The 27,504-nt window shown below is 41.2% G+C and overlaps 1 protein-coding gene across 3 annotated transcripts in view; it reads right to left on the bottom strand.

Moving 5' to 3' along the window:
• Positions 1 to 645: 645 nt before the first annotated feature.
• The window catches only part of EML2 (EMAP like 2), a 200,719-nt gene continuing 173,860 nt past the window's right edge, over positions 646 to 27,504 (bottom strand). For all 3 annotated transcript variants that reach the window (XM_063938433.1, XM_063938434.1, XM_063938435.1), the window contains 2 exons: positions 6,265 to 6,395; positions 646 to 1,210 (listed from right to left, as the gene is read on the bottom strand). In XM_063938433.1, coding sequence (XP_063794503.1) covers positions 1,085 to 1,210; positions 6,265 to 6,395 — 257 coding nt within the window. In that variant the 3' untranslated portion in view covers positions 646 to 1,084. The remainder of the gene's footprint in view (positions 1,211 to 6,264; positions 6,396 to 27,504) is intronic.

The raw sequence follows: 27,504 nt of genomic DNA, 5'->3' as shown, positions 1-27,504 counted from the left end.
AAAAACCTCGTAATGCCGTGAGTAAAATACCTAACTGCATAGCAAATAACCTTGGCGCAGTCGCAGTGCGAACATTGCGCATGCGCAATAAGCGGAAAATCGCTACGATGCGAAGAAATTTACCGAGCAAACAACTCGGAATGACCACCAATATTCTGTAAGACCTTTTGTATAAGGCTTTTTATGAATATGTTGTTATTTTGTTATTAAATGTTTTTTTTCTAATTGGCCTTGGTCCATTTGTTTGGGTGACTCTTTGGTGAGGGGTTATCCACCTGCAGGAACCCAGAGAACCTCGTCTTCTAAAGTATAAGATATATCCATATGGAAGGACTTCCGTTTAATCTATACAAATATTACAGCGCACTTAGATAGATATATTATATATACACACACACACACACACACACACACACACAGCTTTTCAGAAAGGATCATGATGCTATTAATATCACACATCAGCATGGCAGCATTTGCGTAGCGCAGAACGTTCCGTATTATGATATTTGATCTGTCATTATCTCCTTTGGCCGCATGTGGGGTCATGAGCTCAGTTCCCGGCCCCGGCTCTTCTGTGGGGAGTTTGTATGTTTCCTCTCACACCGGTGTGCACTATACCCTGGTAATAAATACAGACGCATGGGATATTTTATAGAATTTATTGCAGTGATTTCTCGGTGCCAGCGTTGTAAACACACAGAATTATACTTTCTATGCCAGGGAGCAGAACCGGGGTGCCCGCCGTCAGCGGGAAGGTAAAGGAGGCTGAAGACTCTCCGTGCTGTTGTGCAAATTAGAGTGCGCTAGTTCTGGTGACGTGATGTCCAACGCTCTGCGGAACATGCAGAGATGCTCTGCGAGAGGGTTGGAGAGTGGATGCATGGAACCGGCCAGCAGGGCTGGCGCTGTGACGGGTGGAAGCCCCAGTAGTGCGCAGGTGGGGTGGGACACTGCCGGAAGGACTGGATGAGGGTAAGACACGCTAGGGTGATGGGAGAGGCTGCTGGTAAAATCTACAGGCCCTGTACGGGTAGACAGCGAAGACGCTCTGCAGGGCAAACGTGGGGTTCCAATGCCGGGAAGGTCACACGACTGTCCACTGCAGCGCAGTGCTGTCCTTGCCACCAGCAGAGATCAGAGAAGTGTCGTCGTGCAGGAAACAGATGCGAGTCACATGACTGCTGTGCCCGCTGTACCTGAAGCTTGGCGCCTGCAATGAGAGACGGGAATTACTGATAAGCAGAGGCTGGCGTAATGTGTGGTCGTTATACACAGGCGCTTAGTCACATGACTGCTGTGCCCGCTGTGTGGTGTAATGTGTGGTCGTTATACACAGGCGCTTAGTCACATGACTGCTGTGCCCGCTGGCTGGCGTAATGTGTGGTCGTTATACACAGGCGCTTAGTCACATGACTGCTGTGCCCGCTGTGTGGTGTAATGTGTGGTCGTTATACACAGGCGCTTAGTCACATGACTGCTGTGCCCGCTGGCTGGCGTAATGTGTGGTCGTTATACACAGGCGCTTAGTCACATGATGCTGTGCCCGCTGGCTGGCGTAATGTGTGGTCGTTATACACAGGCGCATAGTCACATGACTGCTGTGCCCGCTGGCTGGCGGAATGTGTGGTCGTTATACACAGGCACTCAGTCACATGACTGCTGTGCCCGCTGGCTGGCGTAATGTGTGGTCGTTATACACAGGCGCTTAGTCACATGACTGCTGTGCCCGCTGGCTGGCGTAATGTGTGGTCGTTATACACAGGCGCTTAGTCACATGACTGCTGTGCCCGCTGGCTGGCGTAATGTGTGGTCGTTATACACAGGCGCTTAGTCACATGACTGCTGTGCCCGCTGGCTGGCGTAATGTGTGGTCGTTATTCACAGGCGCTTAGTCACATGACTGCTGTGCCCGCTGTGTGGTGTAATGTGTGGTCGTTATACACAGGCGCTTAGTCACATGACTGCTGTGCCCGCTGGCTGGCGTAATGTGTGGTCGTTATACACAGGCGCTTAGTCACATGACTGCTGTGCCCGCTGTGTGGTGTAATGTGTGGTCGTTATACACAGGCGCTTAGTCACATGACTGCTGTGCCCGCTGGCTGGCGTAATGTGTGGTCGTTATACACAGGCGCTTAGTCACATGATGCTGTGCCCGCTGGCTGGCGTAATGTGTGGTCGTTATACACAGGCGCTTAGTCACATGACTGCTGTGCCCGCTGTGTGGCGTAATGTGTGGTCGTTATACACAGGCGCTTAGTCACATGACTGCTGTGCCCGCTGGCTGGCGTAATGTGTGGTCGTTATACACAGGCGCTTAGTCACATGACTGCTGTGCCCGCTGGCTGGCGTAATGTGTGGTCGTTATACACAGGCGCTTAGTCACATGACTGCTGTGCCCGCTGGCTGGCGTAATGTGTGGTCGTTATTCACAGGCGCTTAGTCACATGACTGCTGTGCCCGCTGTGTGGTGTAATGTGTGGTCGTTATACACAGGCGCTTAGTCACATGACTGCTGTGCCCGCTGGCTGGCGTAATGTGTGGTCGTTATACACAGGCGCTTAGTCACATGACTGCTGTGCCCGCTGTGTGGCGTAATGTGTGGTCGTTATACACAGGCGCTTAGTCACATGACTGCTGTGCCCGCTGGCTGGCGTAATGTGTGGTCGTTATACACAGGCGCTTAGTCACATGACTGCTGTGCCCGCTGGCTGGCGTAATGTGTGGTTGTTATACACAGGCGCTTAGTCACATGACTGCTGTGCCCGCTGTGTGGCGTAATGTGTGGTCGTTATACACAGGCGCTTAGTCACATGACTGCTGTGCCCGCTGGCTGGCGTAATGTGTGGTCGTTATACACAGGCGCTTAGTCACATGACTGCTGTGCCCGCTGGCTGGCGTAATGTGTGGTTGTTATACACAGGCGCTTAGTCACATGACTGCTGTGCCCGCTGTGTGGCGTAATGTGTGGTCGTTATACACAGGCGCTTAGTCACATGACTGCTGTGCCCGCTGGCTGGCGTAATGTGTGGTCGTTATACACAGGCGCTTAGTCACATGACTGCTGTGCCCGCTGGCTGGCGTAATGTGTGGTCGTTATTCACAGGCGCTTAGTCACATGACTGCTGTGCCCGCTGTGTGGTGTAATGTGTGGTCGTTATACACAGGCGCTTAGTCACATGATGCTGTGCCCGCTGGCTGGCGTAATGTGTGGTCGTTATACACAGGCGCTTAGTCACATGACTGCTGTGCCCGCTGGCTGGCGTAATGTGTGGTCGTTATACACAGGCGCTTAGTCACATGACTGCTGTGCCCGCTGTGTGGCGTAATGTGTGGTCGTTATACACAGGCGCTTAGTCACATGACTGCTGTGCCCGCTGGCTGGCGTAATGTGTGGTCGTTATACACAGGCGCTTAGTCACATGATGCTGTGCCCGCTGTGTGGCATTATGGGTGATCATCATATATAGGTGCTAAGGTAAGATATGCTAAGCCTTGGAGAGAGATAAATTACCAGCCAATCAGCTCCTAGCTGCCACGTTACAGGCTGTGTTTGAAAAATGACAGGAGCTGATGCCACTGCACCACACCTCCTACCACTGGGTCACACCCCTGGCACTGTGACACTCCCCTGAGTATGACATGCCACACCCACTGGGTCACACCCCTGCCATTTGCCACACCCCTGAGTATAACATGCCACACCTCCTGCAACTGGCTCACACCCCTTCCACTGTAACACACCCCTGAGTATAACATGCCAAACCCACTGGGTCACACCCCTGCCATTTGCCACACCCCTGAGTATAACATGCCACACCTCCTACAACTGGCTCACACCCCTGCCACTGGGCCACACCCCTGAGTATGACATGCAACACCTACTGCCATTGGGCCACACCTCTGCCACTGTGACACACCCTTGAGTATAACATGCCACACCTCCTACCACTAGGCCACACCCCTGCAACTGTAACACACCCCTGAGTAACATGCCACACCCCGAGTATGATGCCACACCCCTGAGTAACATGCCACACTCAATGCCACTGGGGCACGCAGGAAGATAGATGGGAGACATAAGGGAATTATGGGATGGAGATTAGGTGGGAGGTTCTGATAGAGGACTCCGTGTAACCCGAGTAACAGATCACTCCCCCAGTGTACATAATGCCCAGAGGAGGGAGAATTACTATACGCACCAGACACGGGTGAGATAGGGACAGGGGCATCTACACTGGGGGCCAGGGGCATCTACACTGGGGGGGCCAGGGGCATCTACACTGGGGGGGGCAGGGGCATCTACACTAGGGGGGGCAGGGGCATCTACACTAGGGGGGGGGGTAGGGGCACCTACACTGGGGGGGAGGGGGGGGGTTGGCAGGGGCACCTACACTGGGGGGGGAGGGTTGGCAGGGGCACCTACACTGGGGGGGGGGGCAGGGGCATCCACACTGGGGGCCTGTTTATAGGTGATGCATTATCAGACATAGGAGGAGTTGTATCAAACCTTCCAGAGAGACGTTACAGCAACCAATAACTGACCGCACTACAGAAATGATACTTAGTAGCTGATTAGTTGCTATTAGTAACGTCTCCACTGGAAGGCGTGATACACCTCCGCCATAGTGTATTCTGTAAGAGCGCCCTCTGCAGGTGTCTGTCTGTAACCGATTATTTCATGTATTATTCTCCCCACGGACTCACCCGAGGCACCACGCAGGGATAATTCTACAGACGGACTCACCCGAGGCACCACGCAGGGATAATTCTACAGACGGACTCACCCGAGGCACCACGCAGGGATAATTCTACAGACGGACTCACCCGAGGCACCACGCAGGGATAATTCTACAGACGGACTCACCCGAGGCACCACGCAGGGATAATTATACAGACGGACTCACCCGAGGCACCACGCAGCAATAATTATACAGACGGACTCACCCGAGGCACCACGCAAGGATAATTCTACAGACGGACTCACCCGAGGCACCACGCAGGGATAATTCTACAGACGGACTCACCCGAGGCACCACGCAAGGATAATTCTACAGACGGACTCACCCGAGGCACCACGCAAGGATAATTCTACAGACGGACTCACCCGAGGCACCACGCAGGGATAATTCTACAGACGGACTCACCCGAGGCACCACGCAGGGATAATTCTACAGACGGACTCACCCGAGGCACCACGCAGGGATAATTCTACAGACTGACTCACCCGAGGCACCACGCAGGGATAATTCTACAGACGGACTCACCCGAGGCACCACGCAGCGATAATTCTACAGACGGACTCACCCGAGGCACCACGCAGCGATAATTCTACAGACGGACTCACCCGAGGCACCACGCAGGGATAATTCTACAGACGGACTCACCCGAGGCACCACGCAAGGATAATTCTACAGACGAACTCACCCGAGGCACCACGCAGCGATAATTCTACAGACGGACTCACCCGAGGCACCACACAAGGATAATTCTACAGACTGACTCACCCGAGGCACCACGCAGGGATAATTCTACAGACGGACTCACCCGAGGCACCACGCAAGGATAATTCTACAGACGGACTCACCCGAGGCACCACGCAGGGATAATTCTACAGACGGACTCACCCGAGGCACCACGCAGGGATAATTCTACAGACGGACTCACCCGAGGCACCACGCAAGGATAATTCTACAGACGGACTCACCCGAGGCACCACGCAGCGATAATTCTACAGACGGACTCACCCGAGGCACCACGCAGGGATAATTCTACAGACGGACTCACCCGAGGCACCACGCAGGGATAATTCTACAGACGGACTCACCCGAGGCACCACGCAGAGATAATTCTACAGACTGTCTCACCCGAGGCACCACGCAGCGATAATTCTACAGACTGACTCACCCGAGGCACCACGCAGGGATAATTCTACAGACGGACTCACCCGAGGCACCACGCAGCGATAATTCTACAGACGGACTCACCTGAGGCACCACGCAAGTATAATTCTACAGACGGACTCACCCGAGGCACCACGCAGGGATAATTCTACAGACGGACTCACCCGAGGCACCACGCAGGGATAATTCTACAGACGGACTCACCCGAGGCACCACGCAAGGATAATTCTACAGACGGACTCACCCGAGGCACCACGCAGGGATAATTCTACAGACGGACTCACCCGAGGCACCACGCAGGGATAATTCTACAGACGGACTCACCCGAGGCACCACGCAGGGATAATTCTACAGACGGACTCACCCGAGGCACCACGCAGGGATAATTATACAGACGGACTCCGCCAAAATCGTCCCCGGTGGCCAGCAGTTTTCGGTCATGTGACTTGGCCGCTGAGTTTATATCGGTCCCATCTGCTCCGTCTGGCCAAATACCTGGAGGACAAGATAAGAGTGCGCAGTGATTCACAGGTGTGCCGCTGCCAGTCACTATATACAGGAGCTCATCCAAGTACACTGTGCACACAGCACACATCATACATCACACATCATACATCACACAGTATACATCATACATCACACATCACACAGTATACATCATACATCACACAGCACACATCACACAGTATACATCATACATCACATAGCACACATCACACAGTATACATCATACATCACACAGCACACAGTATACATCACACATCACACAGTATACATCATACATCACACAGTATACATCATACATCACACAGCACACAGTATACATCATACATCACACAGTATACATCATACATCACATAGCACACATCACACAGTATACATCATACATCACACAGCACACATCACACAGTATACATCACACAGCACACATCACACAGTATACATCATACATCACATAGCACACATCACACAGTATACATCATACATCACACATCACACAGTATACATCATACATCACACAGCATACATCATACATCATACATCAATCACACAGCACACATCACACAGTATACATCACACAGCACACATCACACAGAACACAGTATACATCACACAGCACACATCACACAGAACACAGTATACATCACACAGCACACATCATACATCACACAGAACACAGTATACATCATACATCAATCACACAGTATACATCATACATCAGTCACACAGTATACATCACACAGCACACATCACACAGTATACATCATACAGCACACATCACACAGTATACATCATACAGCACACATCACACAGTACACAGTATACATCACACAGAACACAGTATACATCACACATCACACAGAACACAGTATACATCATACATCACACAGTATACATCATACATCACACAGTATACATCATACATCACACAGCACACAGTATACATCACACAGTATACATCATACAGCACACATCACACAGTATACATCATACATCACACAGTATACATCATACAGTATACATCATACATCACACAGCACACAGAACACAGTATACATCACACAGCACACAGTATACATCATACAGCACACATCACACAGTATACATCATACATCATACATCACACAGCACACATCACACAGCACACATCACACAGAACACAGTATACATCACACAGAACACAGAACACAGTATACATCACACATCATACACACAGTATACATCATACAGCACACTTCACACAGTATACATCATACAGCACACATCACACAGTATACATCACACAGCACACATCACACAGTATACATCACACATCACACAGTATACATCATACATCACACAGCACACATCACACAGAACACAGTATACATCACACAGCACACATCACACAGAACACAGTATACACCACACAGCACACATCATACATCACACAGTATACATCATACATCACACAGTATACATCACACAGTATACATCATACATCACACAGTATACATCACACTGTATACATCATACATCACACAGTATACATCATACATCAGTCACACAGCATACATCATACATCAATCACACAGTATACATCATACATCACACAGTATAAATCATACATCACACAGTATACATCATACATCAGTCACACAGTATACATCATACATCACACAGTATACATCATACATCAATCACACAGTATACATCATACATCAGTCACACAGCATACATCATACATCACACAGTATACATCATACATCACACAGTATACATCATACATCAGTCACACAGTATACATTATACATCACACAGTATACATCATACATCAATCACACAGTATACATTATACAACACACAGTATACATCATACATCACACAGTATACATCATACATCACACAGTATACATCATACATCAGTCACACAGTATACATTATACATCACACAGTATACATCATACATCAGTCACACAGTATACATCATACATCACACAGTATACATCATACATCACACAGTATACATCATACATCACACAGTATACATCATACATCAGTCACACAGTATACATTATACATCACACAGTATACATCATACATCAGTCACACAGTATACATTATACATCACACAGTATACATTATACATCACACAGCATACATCACACAGCATACATCATACATCACACAGTATACATCATACCTCACACAGTATACATCAGTCACACAGTATACATCATACATCACACAGTATACATTATACATCACACAGCATACATCATACATCACACAGTATACATCATACATCACACAGTATACATCATACATCACACAGTATACATCATACATCACACAGTATACATCATACATCAGTCACACAGTATACATCATACATCACACAGTATACATCATACATCACACAGTATACATCATACATCACACAGTATACATCATACAGTATACATCATACATCACACAGTATACATCATACATCACACAGTATACATCATACATCACACAGTATACATCATACATCAGTCACACAGTATACATCATACATCAGTCACACAGTATACATCATACATCAGTCACACAGTATACATCATACATCAGTCACACAGTATACATCACACAGTATACATCATACATCACACAGTATACATCATACATCACACAGTATAAATCATACATCACACAGTATACATCATACATCACACAGTATACATCATACATCACACAGTATAAATCATACATCACACAGTATACATCATACATCACACAGTATACATCATACATCACACAGTATAAATCATACATCACACAGTATACATCATACATCACACAGTATACATCATACATCACACAGTATAAATCATACATCACACAGTATACATCATACATCACACAGTATACATCATACATCACACAGTATACATCATACATCACACAGTATACATCATACATCAGTCACACAGTATACATCATACATCAGTCACACAGTATACATCATACATCACACAGTATACATCATACATCACACAGTATACATCACACAGTATACATCATACATCACACAGTATACATTATACATCACACCGCATACATCACACAGTATACATCATACATCACACAGTATACATCATACATCACACAGTATACATCATACATCAATCACACAGTATACATCATACATCACAGTATACATCACACAGTATACAGCACACATCACACAGTATACATTATACATCACACAGTATACATCATACATCAGTCACACAGTATACATCATACATCAGTCACACAGTATACATCATACATCAGTCACACAGTATACATCATACATCAGTCACACAGTATACATCATACATCACACAGTATACATCATACATCACACAGTATACATCATACATCACACAGTATACATCATACATCACACAGTATACATCATACATCAATCACACAGTATACATCATACATCACACCGTATATATCATACATCACACAGTATACATCATACATCAATCACACAGTATACATCATACATCACACAGTATATATCATACATCAATCACACAGTAGACATCATACATCACACAGTATACATCATACATCACACAGCATACATCATACATCACACAGTATACATCATACATCAATCACACAGTATACATCATACATCACACAGCACACAGAACACAGTATACATCACACAGCACACAGTATACATCATACATCACACAGCACACAGTATACATCATACATCACACAGCACACATCACACAGCACACATCACACAGAACACAGTATACATCACACATCATACACACAGTATACATCATACAGCACACTTCACACAGTATACATCATACAGCACACATCACACAGTATACATCATACATCACACATCACACAGAACACAGTATACATCACACAGCACACATCACACAGTATACATCATACATCACACAGCACACATCACACAGAACACAGTATACATCACACAGCACACATCACACAGAACACAGTATACATCACACAGCACACATCATACATCACACATCACACAGTATACATCATACATCACACAGTATACATCACACTGTATACATCATACATCACACAGTATACATCATACATCAGTCACACAGCATACATCATACATCAATCACACAGTATACATCATACATCACACAGTATACATCATACATCACACAGTATACATCATACATCAGTCACACAGTATACATCATACATCACACAGTATACATCATACATCAATCACACAGTATACATCATACATCAGTCACACAGCATACATCATACATCACACAGTATACATCATACATCACACAGTATACATCATACATCACACAGTATACATCATACATCACACAGTATACATCATACATCACACAGTATAAATCATACATCACACAGTATACATCATACATCACACAGTATACATCATACATCACACAGTATACATCATACATCACACAGTATACATCATACATCAGTCACACAGTATACATCATACATCAGTCACACAGTATACATCATACATCACACAGTATACATCATACATCACACAGTATACATCACACAGTATACATCATACATCACACAGTATACATTATACATCACACCGCATACATCACACAGTATACATCATACATCACACAGTATACATCATACATCACACAGTATACATCATACATCAATCACACAGTATACATCATACATCACAGTATACATCACACAGTATACAGCACACATCACACAGTATACATTATACATCACACAGTATACATCATACATCAGTCACACAGTATACATCATACATCAGTCACACAGTATACATCATACATCAGTCACACAGTATACATCATACATCAGTCACACAGTATACATCATACATCACACAGTATACATCATACATCACACAGTATACATCATACATCACACAGTATACATCATACATCACACAGTATACATCATACATCAATCACACAGTATACATCATACATCACACCGTATATATCATACATCACACAGTATACATCATACATCAATCACACAGTATACATCATACATCACACAGTATATATCATACATCAATCACACAGACATCATACATCACACAGTATACATCATACATCACACAGCATACATCATACATCACACAGTATACATCATACATCAATCACACAGTATACATCATACATCACACAGCACACAGAACACAGTATACATCACACAGCACACAGTATACATCATACATCACACAGCACACAGTATACATCATACATCACACAGCACACATCACACAGCACACATCACACAGAACACAGTATACATCACACATCATACACACAGTATACATCATACAGCACACTTCACACAGTATACATCATACAGCACACATCACACAGTATACATCATACATCACACATCACACAGAACACAGTATACATCACACAGCACACATCACACAGTATACATCATACATCACACAGCACACATCACACAGAACACAGTATACATCACACAGCACACATCACACAGAACACAGTATACATCACACAGCACACATCATACATCACACATCACACAGTATACATCATACATCACACAGTATACATCACACTGTATACATCATACATCACACAGTATACATCATACATCAGTCACACAGCATACATCATACATCAATCACACAGTATACATCATACATCACACAGTATACATCATACATCACACAGTATACATCATACATCAGTCACACAGTATACATCATACATCACACAGTATACATCATACATCAATCACACAGTATACATCATACATCAGTCACACAGCATACATCATACATCACACAGTATACATCATACATCACACAGTATACATCATACATCAGTCACACAGTATACATTATACATCACACAGTATACATCATACATCACACAGTATACATCATACATCAATCACACAGTATACATTATACATCACACAGTATACATCATACACACAGTATACATCATACATCACACAGTATACATCATACATCACACAGTATACATCATACATCACACAGTATACATCATACATCAGTCACACAGTATACATTATACATCACACAGTATACATCATACATCACACAGTATACATCATACATCAGTCACACAGTATACATTATACATCACACAGTATACATTATACATCACACAGCATACATCATACATCACACAGTATACATCATACATCACACATCACACAGTATACATCATACATCACACAGTATACATCATACATCAGTCACACAGTATACATCATACATCACGCAGTATACATTATACATCACACAGCATACATCACACAGTATACATCATACATCACACAGTATACATCATACATCACACAGTATACATCATACATCACACAGTATACATCATACATCACACAGTATACATCATACATCACACAGTATACATCATACATCACACAGTATAAATCATACATCACACAGTATACATCATACATCACACAGTATACATCATACATCACACAGTATACATCATACATCACACAGTATACATCATACATCACACAGTATACATCATACATCAGTCACACAGTATACATCATACATCAGTCACACAGTATACATCATACATCAGTCACACAGTATACATCATACATCAGTCACACAGTATACATCATACATCAGTCACACAGTATACATCATACATCACACAGTATACATCATACATCACACAGTATACATCATACATCACACAGTATACATCATACATCAGTCACACAGTATACATCATACATCAGTCACACAGTATACATCATACATCAGTCACACAGTATACATCATACATCAGTCACACAGTATACATCATACATCACACAGTATACATCATACATCACACAGTATACATCATACATCACACAGTATAAATCATACATCACACAGTATACATCATACATCACACAGTATACATCATACATCACACAGTATAAAATCATACATCACACAGTATACATCATACATCACACAGTATAAATCATACATCACACAGTATACATCATACATCACACAGTATACATCAAACTTCTTTGCAGATAAAATATCCACCATCCGGGCTGGAATATCCACAGTGCCATCAAAGGAGAGCCAAACTACAAAGCCTGCCAATATAAGCTACCTGCCTTCATGGACCAGCTTTGACCCAGTGGATGTAAAGGACACTGCTGAAATTGCTCGGATTTTGCGTCCCACCACCTGTGGTCAGGACCCAGCCTCAACCAAGCTTCTAATAGGTTGTACGGATATAATCGGTCCTGTCTTTGCAAAAATTGTTCAATGCTCTTTGCAGACAGGCATTTTTCCTGGACCCCTAAAGGAAGCAATTGTTAGACCACTTCTTAAAAAACCTAATTTAGATCCCGACTGCATGTCCAACTACAGACCGGTATCAAACCTTCCTTTCCTAGGAAAGGTTATTGAGAAAGTGGTTGCAAATCAACTGGAAACTCGCCTGACAACCCATGATATTTATGATCCATTTCAATCAGGATTCAGGAGAAGACATAGCACTGAAACAGCCCTGGTGTGTGTGTTAAATGATCTTCTGATGGCAAAAGACAGAGGTGACTGTTCAATATTAATCCTTCTGGATCTCTCGGCAGCATTTGATACCGTGGACCACGGGCTTCTGATTGAGCGACTGATACACTTCTGTGGTCTGGATGGCACAGTCCTAAACTGGTTCAAATCATTTCTCACAGGCAGGTCACAGAGAGTATCATCTGGATTATACTCATCACCACCAGTGCCATTGCCATGTGGTGTCCCACAAGGTTCTATACTATCCCCCATGCTTTTTGCAGTGTACATGCTCCCGCTGGGTGAAATAATCAGGCGCCATGGCCTGGTCTACCACTGCTATGCAGATGATACACAACTGTACTTGTCCTTTGCTCCGGGCACTGATAACCCAATAGCAACCCTAAATGGCTGTCTAGCTGATCTACAGGAGTGGATGAGCGCCAGCTGGCTACGACTGAACCCGGATAAAACAGAGGTCCTTATAATACGACCGCAACATCAAAGGACAAGACTGCAGCATAGCCAACCAACTGGACTTACACTCGGGGATTCAGAATTACAGACCAGTGATCGTGTGCGGAATCTTGGCGTTGTCCTGGATGATGGCTTGACACTTAAACATCAGATATCAGCCACAATCAAATCCTCATTCTTTCACCTGAGGAACATAGCCAGAATCAAGCACTTAATTCCCTCAGATGATATGCCAAAAGTCATACATGCATTTGTATCATCTCGATTAGACTACTGTAATGCCCTCTACCTTGGTCTACCAGCAAAAGAATTGCAACGCTTACAGCTGGTGCAAAACACAGCTGCCAGGCTGTTACCCAACCAGCCCCGTTCCAGCCACATAACACCCATCCTCTACTCCCTTCACTGGCTGCCTGTAAGATGGCGAATCCTCTTCAAGATTGGCTTACTGAGTTTCAAAGCATTACATGACCAAGGCCCAAGGTACCTGAAACAGCTTCTGATCCCATACTGCCCCACTCGATTACTGCGATCTGTAGATGAAGGACTTTTAGCAGTACCTAGAATCTACCGTAATTCATCTGGGGGTCGAGCTTTTAGTCATGCGGCTCCGACTCTATGGAACTCACTTCCCAGCACAGTGCGAGAGGCCCCAACTATAGAATCCTTCAAAAGTAGACTCAAGACTTTCCTGTTTACTCAAGCATTTCCATAGTATCTCTTTTAGTATCTTCATGCTTCTGTATTTTATGAAAAATGTACTTCATTATTTTTCTGTACTATATTATGCTGTGTATCTGTTAAGCGCCTTGAGTCCTATTGGAGAAAGAGCGCTATATAAATAAAATTATTATTATTATTATACATCACACAGTATACATCATACATCACACAGTATACATCATACATCACACAGTATACATCATACATCACACAGTATAAATCATACATCACACAGTATACATCATACAGTATACATCATACATCACACAGTATACATCATACATCACACAGTATACATCATACATCACACAGTATACATCATACATCAGTCACACAGTATACATCATACATCAGTCACACAGTATACATCATACATCAGTCACACAGTATACATCATACATCAGTCACACAGTATACATCATACATCACACAGTATACATCATACATCACACAGTATACATCATACATCACACAGTATAAATCATACATCACACAGTATACATCATACATCACACAGTATACATCATACATCACACAGTATACATCATACATCACACAGTATAAAATCATACATCACACAGTATACATCATACATCACACAGTATAAATCATACATCACACAGTATACATCATACATCACACAGTATACATCATACATCACACAGTATAAATCATACATCACACAGTATACATCATACATCACACAGTATACATCATACATCACACAGTATACATCATACATCAGTCACACAGTATACATCATACATCAGTCACACAGTATACATCATACATCACACAGTATACATCATACATCACACAGTATACATCACACATCACACAGTATACATTATACATCACACCGCATACATCACACAGTATACATCATACATCACACAGTATACATCATACATCAATCACACAGTATACATCATACATCACACAGTATACATCATACATCACACAGTATACATCATACATCAATCACACAGTATACATCATACATCACACAGTATACATCATACATCACACAGTATACATCATACATCAATCACACAGTATACATCACAGTATACATCACACAGTATACATCACAGATCACACAGTATACAGCACACATCACACAGTATACATTATACATCAGTCACACAGTATACATCATACATCAGTCACACAGTATACATCAGTCACACAGTATACATCATACATCACACAGTATACATCATACATCACACAGTATACATCATACATCACACAGTATACATCATACATCAATCACACAGTATACATCTATCATACATCACACAGTATACATCATACATCAATCACACAGTATACATCATACATCACACAGTATATATCATACATCAATCACACAGTAGACATCATACATCACACAGTATACATAATACATCACACAGTATACATCATACATCACACAGCATACATCATACATCACACAGTATACATCATACATCAATCACACAGTATACATCAATCACACAGTATACATCACACAGTATACATCATACATCACACAGTATACATCATACATCAGTCACACAGCATACATCATACATCACACAGTATACATCATACATCACACAGCATACATCATACATCACACAGTATACATCATACATCACACAGTATACATCATACATCACACAGTATACATCATACATCACACAGTATACATCATACATCAGTCACACAGTATACATTATACATCACACAGTATACATCATACATCACACATCACACAGTATACATCATACATAACACATCACACAGTATACATCATACATCAGTCACACAGTATACATTATACATCACACAGTATACATCATACATCACACATCACACAGTATACATCATACATAACACATCACACAGTATACATCATACATCAGTCACACAGTATACATTATACATCACACAGTATACATCATACATCACACAGTATACATCATACATCACACAGTATACATCATACATCACACAGTATACATCATACATCACACAGTATACATCATACATCAGTCACACAGTATACATTATACATCACACAGTATACATCATACATCACACATCACACAGTATACATTATACATAACACATCACACAGTATACATCATACATCAGTCACACAGTATACATTATACATCACACAGTATACATCATACATCACACAGTATACATCATACATCACACAGTATACATCATACATCACACAGTATACATCATACATCAGTCACACAGTATACATTATACATCACACAGTATACATCATACATCACACAGTATACATCATACATCACACAGTATACATCATACATCAGTCACACAGTATACATTATACATCACACAGTATACATCATACATCACACAGTATACATCATACATCACACAGTATACATCATACATCACACAGTATACATCATACATCAGTCACACAGTATACATTATACATCACACAGTATACATCATACATCACACAGTATACATCATACATCACACAGTATACATCATACATCAGTCACACAGTATACATTATACATCACACAGTATACATCATACATCACACAGTATACATCATACATCAGTCACACAGTATACATCAGTCACACAGTATACATCATACATCACACAGTATACATCATACATCACACAGTATACATCACACAGTATACATCATACATCACACAGTATACATCATACATCAATCACACAGTATACATTATACATCACACAGTATACATCATACATCACACAGTATACATTATACATCACACAGTATACATCATACATGACACAGTATACATCATACATCAATCACACAGTATACATTATACATCACACAGTATACATTATACATCACACAGTATACATCATACATCACACAGTATACATCATACATCAATCACACAGTATACATTATACATCACACAGTATACATCATACATCACACAGTACACATCATACATCAATCACACAGTATACATCATACATCACACAGTATACATTATACATCACACAGTATACATCATACATCACACAGTATACATCATACATCAATCACACAGTATACATTATACATCACACAGTATACATCATACATCACACAGTATACATTATACATCACACAGTATACATCATACATCACACAGTATACATCATACATCACACAGTATACATCATACATCACACAGTATACATCATACATCAGTCACACAGTATACATTATACATCACACAGTATACATCACACATCACACAGTATACATCATACATCAATCACACAGTATACATCATACATCAATCACACAGTATACATCACACAGTATACATCATACATCACACAGTATACATCATACATCAGTCACACAGCATACATCATACATCACACAGTATACATCATACATCACACAGCATACATCATACATCACACAGTATACATCATACATCAGTCACACAGTATACATTATACATCACACAGTATACATCATACATCATACATCACACAGTATACATCATACATCACACAGTATACATCATACATCAGTCACACAGTATACATTATACATCACACAGTATACATCATACATCACACATCACACAGTATACATCATACATCACACAGTATACATCATACATCAGTCACACAGTATACATTATACATCACACAGTATACATCATACAGTATACATCATACATCACACAGTATACATCATACATCAGTCACACAGTATACATCATACATCAGTCACACAGTATACATCATACATCAGTCACACAGTATACATCATACATCACACAGTATACATCATACATCACACAGTATACATCACACAGTATACATCACACAGTATACATCACACAGTATACATCACACAGTATACATCATACATCACACAGCATACATCACACAGCATACATCACACAGTATACATCATACATCACACAGTATACATCATACATCAATCACACAGTATGCATCATACATCACACAGTATACATCATACATCACACAGTATACATCATACATCAATCACACAGTATACATCATACATCACAGTATACATCACATCACACAGTATACATCCTACATCACACAGTATACATCATACATCACACAGTATACATCATACATCACACAGTATACATCATACATCAATCACACAGTATACATCATACATCACACAGTATATATCATACATCACACATTATACATCATACATCAATCACACAGTATACATCATACATCACACAGTAAATATCATACATCAATCACACAGTAGACATCATACATCACACAGTATACATCATACATCACACAGTATACATCATACAGTATACATCATACATCAATCACACAGTATACATTATACATCACACAGTATACATCATACATCACACAGTATACATTATACATCACACAGTATACATCATACATCACACAGTATACATCATACATCACACAGTATACATCATACATCACACAGTATACATCATACATCACACAGTATACATCATACATCAGTCACACAGTATACATTATACATCACACAGTATACATTATACATCACACAGTATACATCATACATCACACAGTATACATCATACATCACACAGTATACATCATACATCACACAGTATACATCATACATCACACAGTATACATCATACATCAGTCACACAGTATACATCATACATCACACAGTATACATCATACATCACACAGTATACATCATACATCAGTCACACAGTATACATTATACATCACACAGTATACATCATACAGTGTACATCATACATCACACAGTATACATCATACATCAGTCACACAGTATACATCATACATCAGTCACACAGTATACATCATACATCAGTCACACAGTATACATCATACATCACACAGTATACATCATACATCACACAGTATACATCACACAGTATACATCACACAGTATACATCACACAGTATACATCACACAGCATACATCACACAGCATACATCACACAGTATACATCATACATCACACAGTATACATCATACATCAATCACACAGTATGCATCATACATCACACAGTATACATCATACATCACACAGTATACATCATACATCAATCACACAGTATACATCATACATCACAGTATACATCACATCACACAGTATACATCCTACATCACACAGTATACATCATACATCACACAGTATACATCATACATCACACAGTATACATCATACATCAATCACACAGTATACATCATACATCACACAGTATATATCATACATCACACATTATACATCATACATCAATCACACAGTATACATCATACATCACACAGTAAATATCATACATCAATCACACAGTAGACATCATACATCACACAGTATACATCATACATCACACAGTATACATCATACATCACACAGTATACATCATACATCACACAGTATACATCATACATCAGTCACACAGTATACATTATACATCACACAGTATACATCATACATCACACAGTATACATCATACATCACACAGTATACATCATACATCACACAGTATACATCATACATCAGTCACACAGTATACATCATACATCAGTCACACAGTATACATCATACATCACACATCACACAGTATACATCATACATCACACAGTATACATCATACATCAGTCACACAGTATACATTATACATCACACAGTATACATCATACATCACACAGTATACATCATACATCAGTCACACAGTATACATCATACATCAGTCACACAGTATACATCATACAGTATACATCATACATCACACAGTATACATCATACAGTATACATCATACATCACACAGCATACATCACACAGCATACATCACACAGTATACATCATACATCACACAGTATACATCATACATCAATCACACAGTATACATCATACAGTATACATCATACATCACACAGTATACATCATACATCAATCACACAGTATACATCATACATCACAGTATACATCACATCACACAGTATACATCATACATCACACAGTATACATCATACATCACACAGTATACATCATACATCAATCACACAGTATACATCATACATCACACAGTATATATCATACATCACACAGTATACATCATACATCAATCACACAGTATACATCATACATCACACAGTATATATCATACATCAATCACACAGTAGACATCATACATCACACAGTATACATCATACATCACACAGTATATATCATACATCAATCACACAGTATACATCACACAGTATACATCATACATCACACAGTATACATCATACATCAATCACACAGTATACATCATACATCACACAGTATACATCATACATCAATCACACAGTATACATCAATCACACAGTATACATCATACATCACACAGTATACATCATACATCAATCACACAGTATACATCATACATCAATCACACAGTATACATCACACAGTATACATCATACATCACACAGTATACATCATACATCAATCACACAGTATACATCATACATCACACAGTATATATATCATACATCACACAGTATACATCATACATTAATCACACAGTATACATCATACATCACACAGCATACATCATACATCACACAGTATACATCATACATCAATCACACAGTATACATCATACATCACACAGTATACATCATACATCACACAGCATACATCACACAGTATACATCATACATCAATCACACAGTATACATCATACATCAATCACACAGTATACATCACACAGTATACATCATACATCACACAGTATACATCATACATCAATCACACAGTATACATCATACATCACACAGTATACAGCATACATCAATCACACAGTATACATCATACATCAATCACACAGTATACATCACACAGTATACATCACACAGTATACAGTATACATCATACATCACACAGTATACATCATACATCAGTCACACAGCATACATCATACATCACACAGTATACATCATACATCAGTCACACAGTATACATTATACATCACACAGTATACATCATACATCACACAGTATACATCATACATCACACAGTATACATCAGTCACACAGTATACATCAGTCACACAGTATACATTATACATCACACAGTATACATCATACATCACACAGTATACATCATACATCAGTCACACAGCATACATCATACATCACACAGTATACATCACACAGTATACATCATACATCACACAGCATACATCATACATCACACAGTATACATCACACATCACACAGTATACATCATACATCAGTCACACAGTATACATCACACAGTATACATCATACATCACACAGTATACATCATACATCACACAGTATACATCATACAGTATACATCATACATCAGTCACACAGTATACATTATACATCACACAGTATACATTATACATCACACAGCATACATCATACATCACACAGTATACATCATACATCACACAGTATACATCATACATCAGTCACACAGTATACATCATACATCACACAGTATACATCACACAGTATACATCATACATCACACAGTATACATCATACATCACACAGCATACATCAAACATCACACAGTATACATCATACATCAATCACACAGTATACATCATACATCACACAGTATACATCATACATCACACAGTATACAGCACACATCACACAGTATACATTATACATCACACAGTATACATCATACATCAGTCACACAGTATACATCATACATCAGTCACACAGTATACATCATACATCAGTCACACAGTAGACATCATACATCACACAGTATACATCATACATCACACAGTATACATCATACATCAATCACACAGTATACATCATACATCACACAGCATACATCATACATCACACAGTATACATCATACATCAATCACACAGTATACATCATACTTCACACAGCATACATCACACATCACACAGTATACATCATACATCAATCACACAGTATACATCATACATCAATCACACAGTATACATCACACAGTATACATCATACATCACACAGTATACATCATACATCAATCACACAGTATACATCATACATCACACAGTATACATCATACATCAATCACACAGTATATATCATACATCACACAGTATATATCATACATCAATCACACAGTAGACATCATACATCACACAGTATACATCATACATCACACAGTATACATCATACATCAATCACACAGTAACACAGTATACATCATACATCAATCACACAGTATACATCATACAATCACACAGTATACATCACACAGTATACATCATACATCACACAGTATACATCACACAGTATACATCACACAGTATACATCATACATCACACAGTATACATCATACATCACACAGCATACATCATACTTCACAGAGTATACATCATACATCAATCACACAGTATACATCATACATCAATCACACAGTATACATCACACAGTATACATCATACATCAATCACACAGTATATATCATACATCACACTTTATACATCATACATCAATCACAGTATACCTCATACATCACACAGTATACATCATACATCACACAGTATACATCATACGTCAATCACACAGTATACATCATACGTCAATCACACAGTATACATCATACATCAATCACACAGTATACATCACACATCAATCACACAGTATACATCATACATCAATCACACAGTATACACACAGTATACATCATACATCACACAGTATACATCACACAGTATACATCACACAGTATACATCATACATCACACAGCATACATCATACATCAGTCACACAGTATACATCACACAGTACACATCATACATCACACAGTATACATCATACAGTATACATCATACATCAATCACACAGTATACATCATACATCACACAGTATACATCATACATCAGTCACAATGTATACATCATACATCAGTCACACAGTATACATCATACATCACACAGTATACATCATACATCAGTCACACAGTATACATCATACATCACACAGCATACATCATACATCACACAGCATACATCACACAGTATACATCATACATCAGTCACACAGTATACATCATACATCACACAGTATACATCATACATCAGTCACACAGTATACATCATACATCACACAGCATACATCACACAGCATACATCACACAGTATACATCATACATCAGTCACACAGTATACATCATACATCACACAGTATACATCATACATCAGTCACAATGTATACATCATACATCACACAGCATACATCATACATCAGTCACACAGTATACATCATACATCACACAGTATACATCATACATCACACAGTATACAGCAATCACACAGTATACATCACAGCATACATACATCACACAGAACACAGCACAAATCATAAATAACACAGTATACATCACACAGTATACATCATACATCACACAGTATACATCATACATCAATCACACAGTATACATTATACATCACACAGTATACATCATACATCACACAGTATACATCTTACATCAGTCACACAGTATACATCATACATCAGTCACACAGTATACATCATACATCACACAGTATACATCATACATCACACAGTCTACATCATACATCACACAGTATACATCATACATCAATCACACAGTATACATCATACATCACACAGTATACATCATACATCAATCACACAGTATACATCATACATCAATCACACAGTATACATCATACATCAATCACACAGTATACATCATACATCAATCACACAGTATACATCACACAGTATACATCATACATCAGTCACACAGTATACATCATACATCAATCACACAGTATACATCACACAGAACACAGCATACATCAATCACACAGTATACATCATACATCAATCACACAGTATACATCATACATCACACAGTATACAGCACACATCACACAGTATACAGCATACATCACACAGCAAACATCACACAGTATACATCAATCACACAGTATACATCACATCACACAGCATATATACATCGCACAGCATACACTATACATCAATCACACAGTATACAGCACACATCACACAGTATACAGCACACATCACACAGTATACAGCATACATCACACAGTATACATCACACAGCATATATACATCGCACAGCATACACTATACATCAATCACACAGTATACAGCACACATCACACAGTATACAGCACACATCACACATCACACAGTATACATCAATCACACAGCATATATACATCGCACAGCATACACTATACATCAATCACACAGAATACAGCACACATCACACAGTATACAGTACACATCACACAGAATACATAATCACACAGTATACATCAATCACACAGCATATATACATCGCACAGCATACACTATACATCAATCACACAGTATACAGCACACATTAAACAGTATACAACATACATCACACAGCATACATCACATCACACAGCATACATCACATCACACAGCATAAAACTCCCGGCATGGAGATATAGACATCCTATATGTACAGGGATAAGGCAGCGGGTACCCGGCGATGCTCTGTATGGGGGGGACAGATGGCAGGACACTCCCGGCATGGAGATATAGACATCCTATATGTACAGGGATAAAGCAGCGGGTACCCGGCGATGCTCTGTATGGGGGGTACAGATGGCAGGACACTCCCGGCATGGAGATATAGAGATCCTATATGTACAGGGATAAGGCAGCGGGTACCCGGCGATGCTCTGTATGGGGGGTACAGATGGCAGGACACTCCCGGCATGGAGATATAGAGATCCTATATGTACAGGGATAAGGCAGCGGGTACCCGGCGATGCTCTGTATGGGGGGTACAGATGGCAGGACGCTCCCGGCATGGAGAGAGAGATCCTATATGTACAGGGATAAGGCAGCGGGTACCCGGCGATGCTCTGTATGGGGGTACAGATGGCAGGACTCTCCCGGCATGGAGATATAGACATCCTATATGTACAGAGATAAGGCAGCGGGTACCCGGCGATGCTCTGTATGGGGGGTACAGATGGCAGGACGCTCCCGGCATGGAGATATAGAGATCCTATATGTACAGGAATAAGGCAGCGGGTACCCGGCGATGCTCTGTATGGGGGGGACAGATGGCAGGACGCTCCCGGCATGGAGATATAGAGATCCTATATGTACAGGGATAAGGCAGCGGGTACCCGGCGATGCTCTGTATGGGGGGTACAGATGGCAGGACACTCCCGGCATGGAGATATAGAGATCCTATATGTACAGGGATAAGGCAGCGGGTACCCGGCGATGCTCTGTATGGGGGGGGACAGATGGCAGGACACTCCCGGCATGGAGATATAGAGATCCTATATGTACAGGGATAAGGCAGCGGGTACCCGGCAATGCTCTGTATGGGGGGGGGACAGATGGCAGGACACTCCCGGCATGGAGATATAGAGATCCTATATGTACAGGGATAAGGCAGCGGGTACCCGGCGATGCTCTGTATGGGGGGGACAGATGGCAGGACACTCCCGGCATGGAGATATAGAGATCCTATATGTACAGGGATAAGGCAGCGGGTACCCGGCGATGCTCTGTATGGGGGGTACAGATGGCAGGACACTCCCGGCATGGAGATAGAGAGATCCTATATGTACAGGGATAAGGCAGCGGGTACCCGAAGATGCTCTGTATGGGGGGGACAGATGGCAGGACACTCCCGGTATGGAGATATAGAGATCCTATATGTACAGGGATAAGGCAGCGGGTACCCGGCAATGCTCTGTATGGGGGGTACAGATGGCAGGACACTCCCGGCATGGAGATATAGAGATCCTATATGTACAGGGATAAGGCAGCGGGTACCCGGCGATGCTCTGTATGGGGGGTACAGATGGCAGGACGCTCCCGGCATGGAGATATAGAGATCCTATATGTACAGGAATAAGGCAGCGGGTACCCGGCGATGCTCTGTAAGGGGGGGACAGATGGCAGGACACTCCCGGCATGGAGATATAGAGATCCTATATGTACAGGGATAAGGCAGCGGGTACCCGGCGATGCTCTGTATGGGGGGTACAGATGGCAGGACACTCCCGGCATGGAGATATAGAGATCCTATATGTACAGGGATAAGGCAGCGAGTACCCGGGAATGCTCTGTATGGGGGGTACAGATGGCAGGACGCTCCCGGCATGGAGATATAGACATGCTATATGTACAGGGATAAGGCAGCGGGTACCCGGCGATGCTCTGTATGGGGGGGTACAGATGGCAGGACGCTC

The sequence above is a fragment of the Pseudophryne corroboree genome, chromosome 8 (assembly GCF_028390025.1).
Source record: "Pseudophryne corroboree isolate aPseCor3 chromosome 8, aPseCor3.hap2, whole genome shotgun sequence".
Lineage (NCBI taxonomy): Eukaryota > Metazoa > Chordata > Amphibia > Anura > Myobatrachidae > Pseudophryne > Pseudophryne corroboree.
This window is presented reverse-complemented; position numbering and strand designations above follow the sequence as displayed.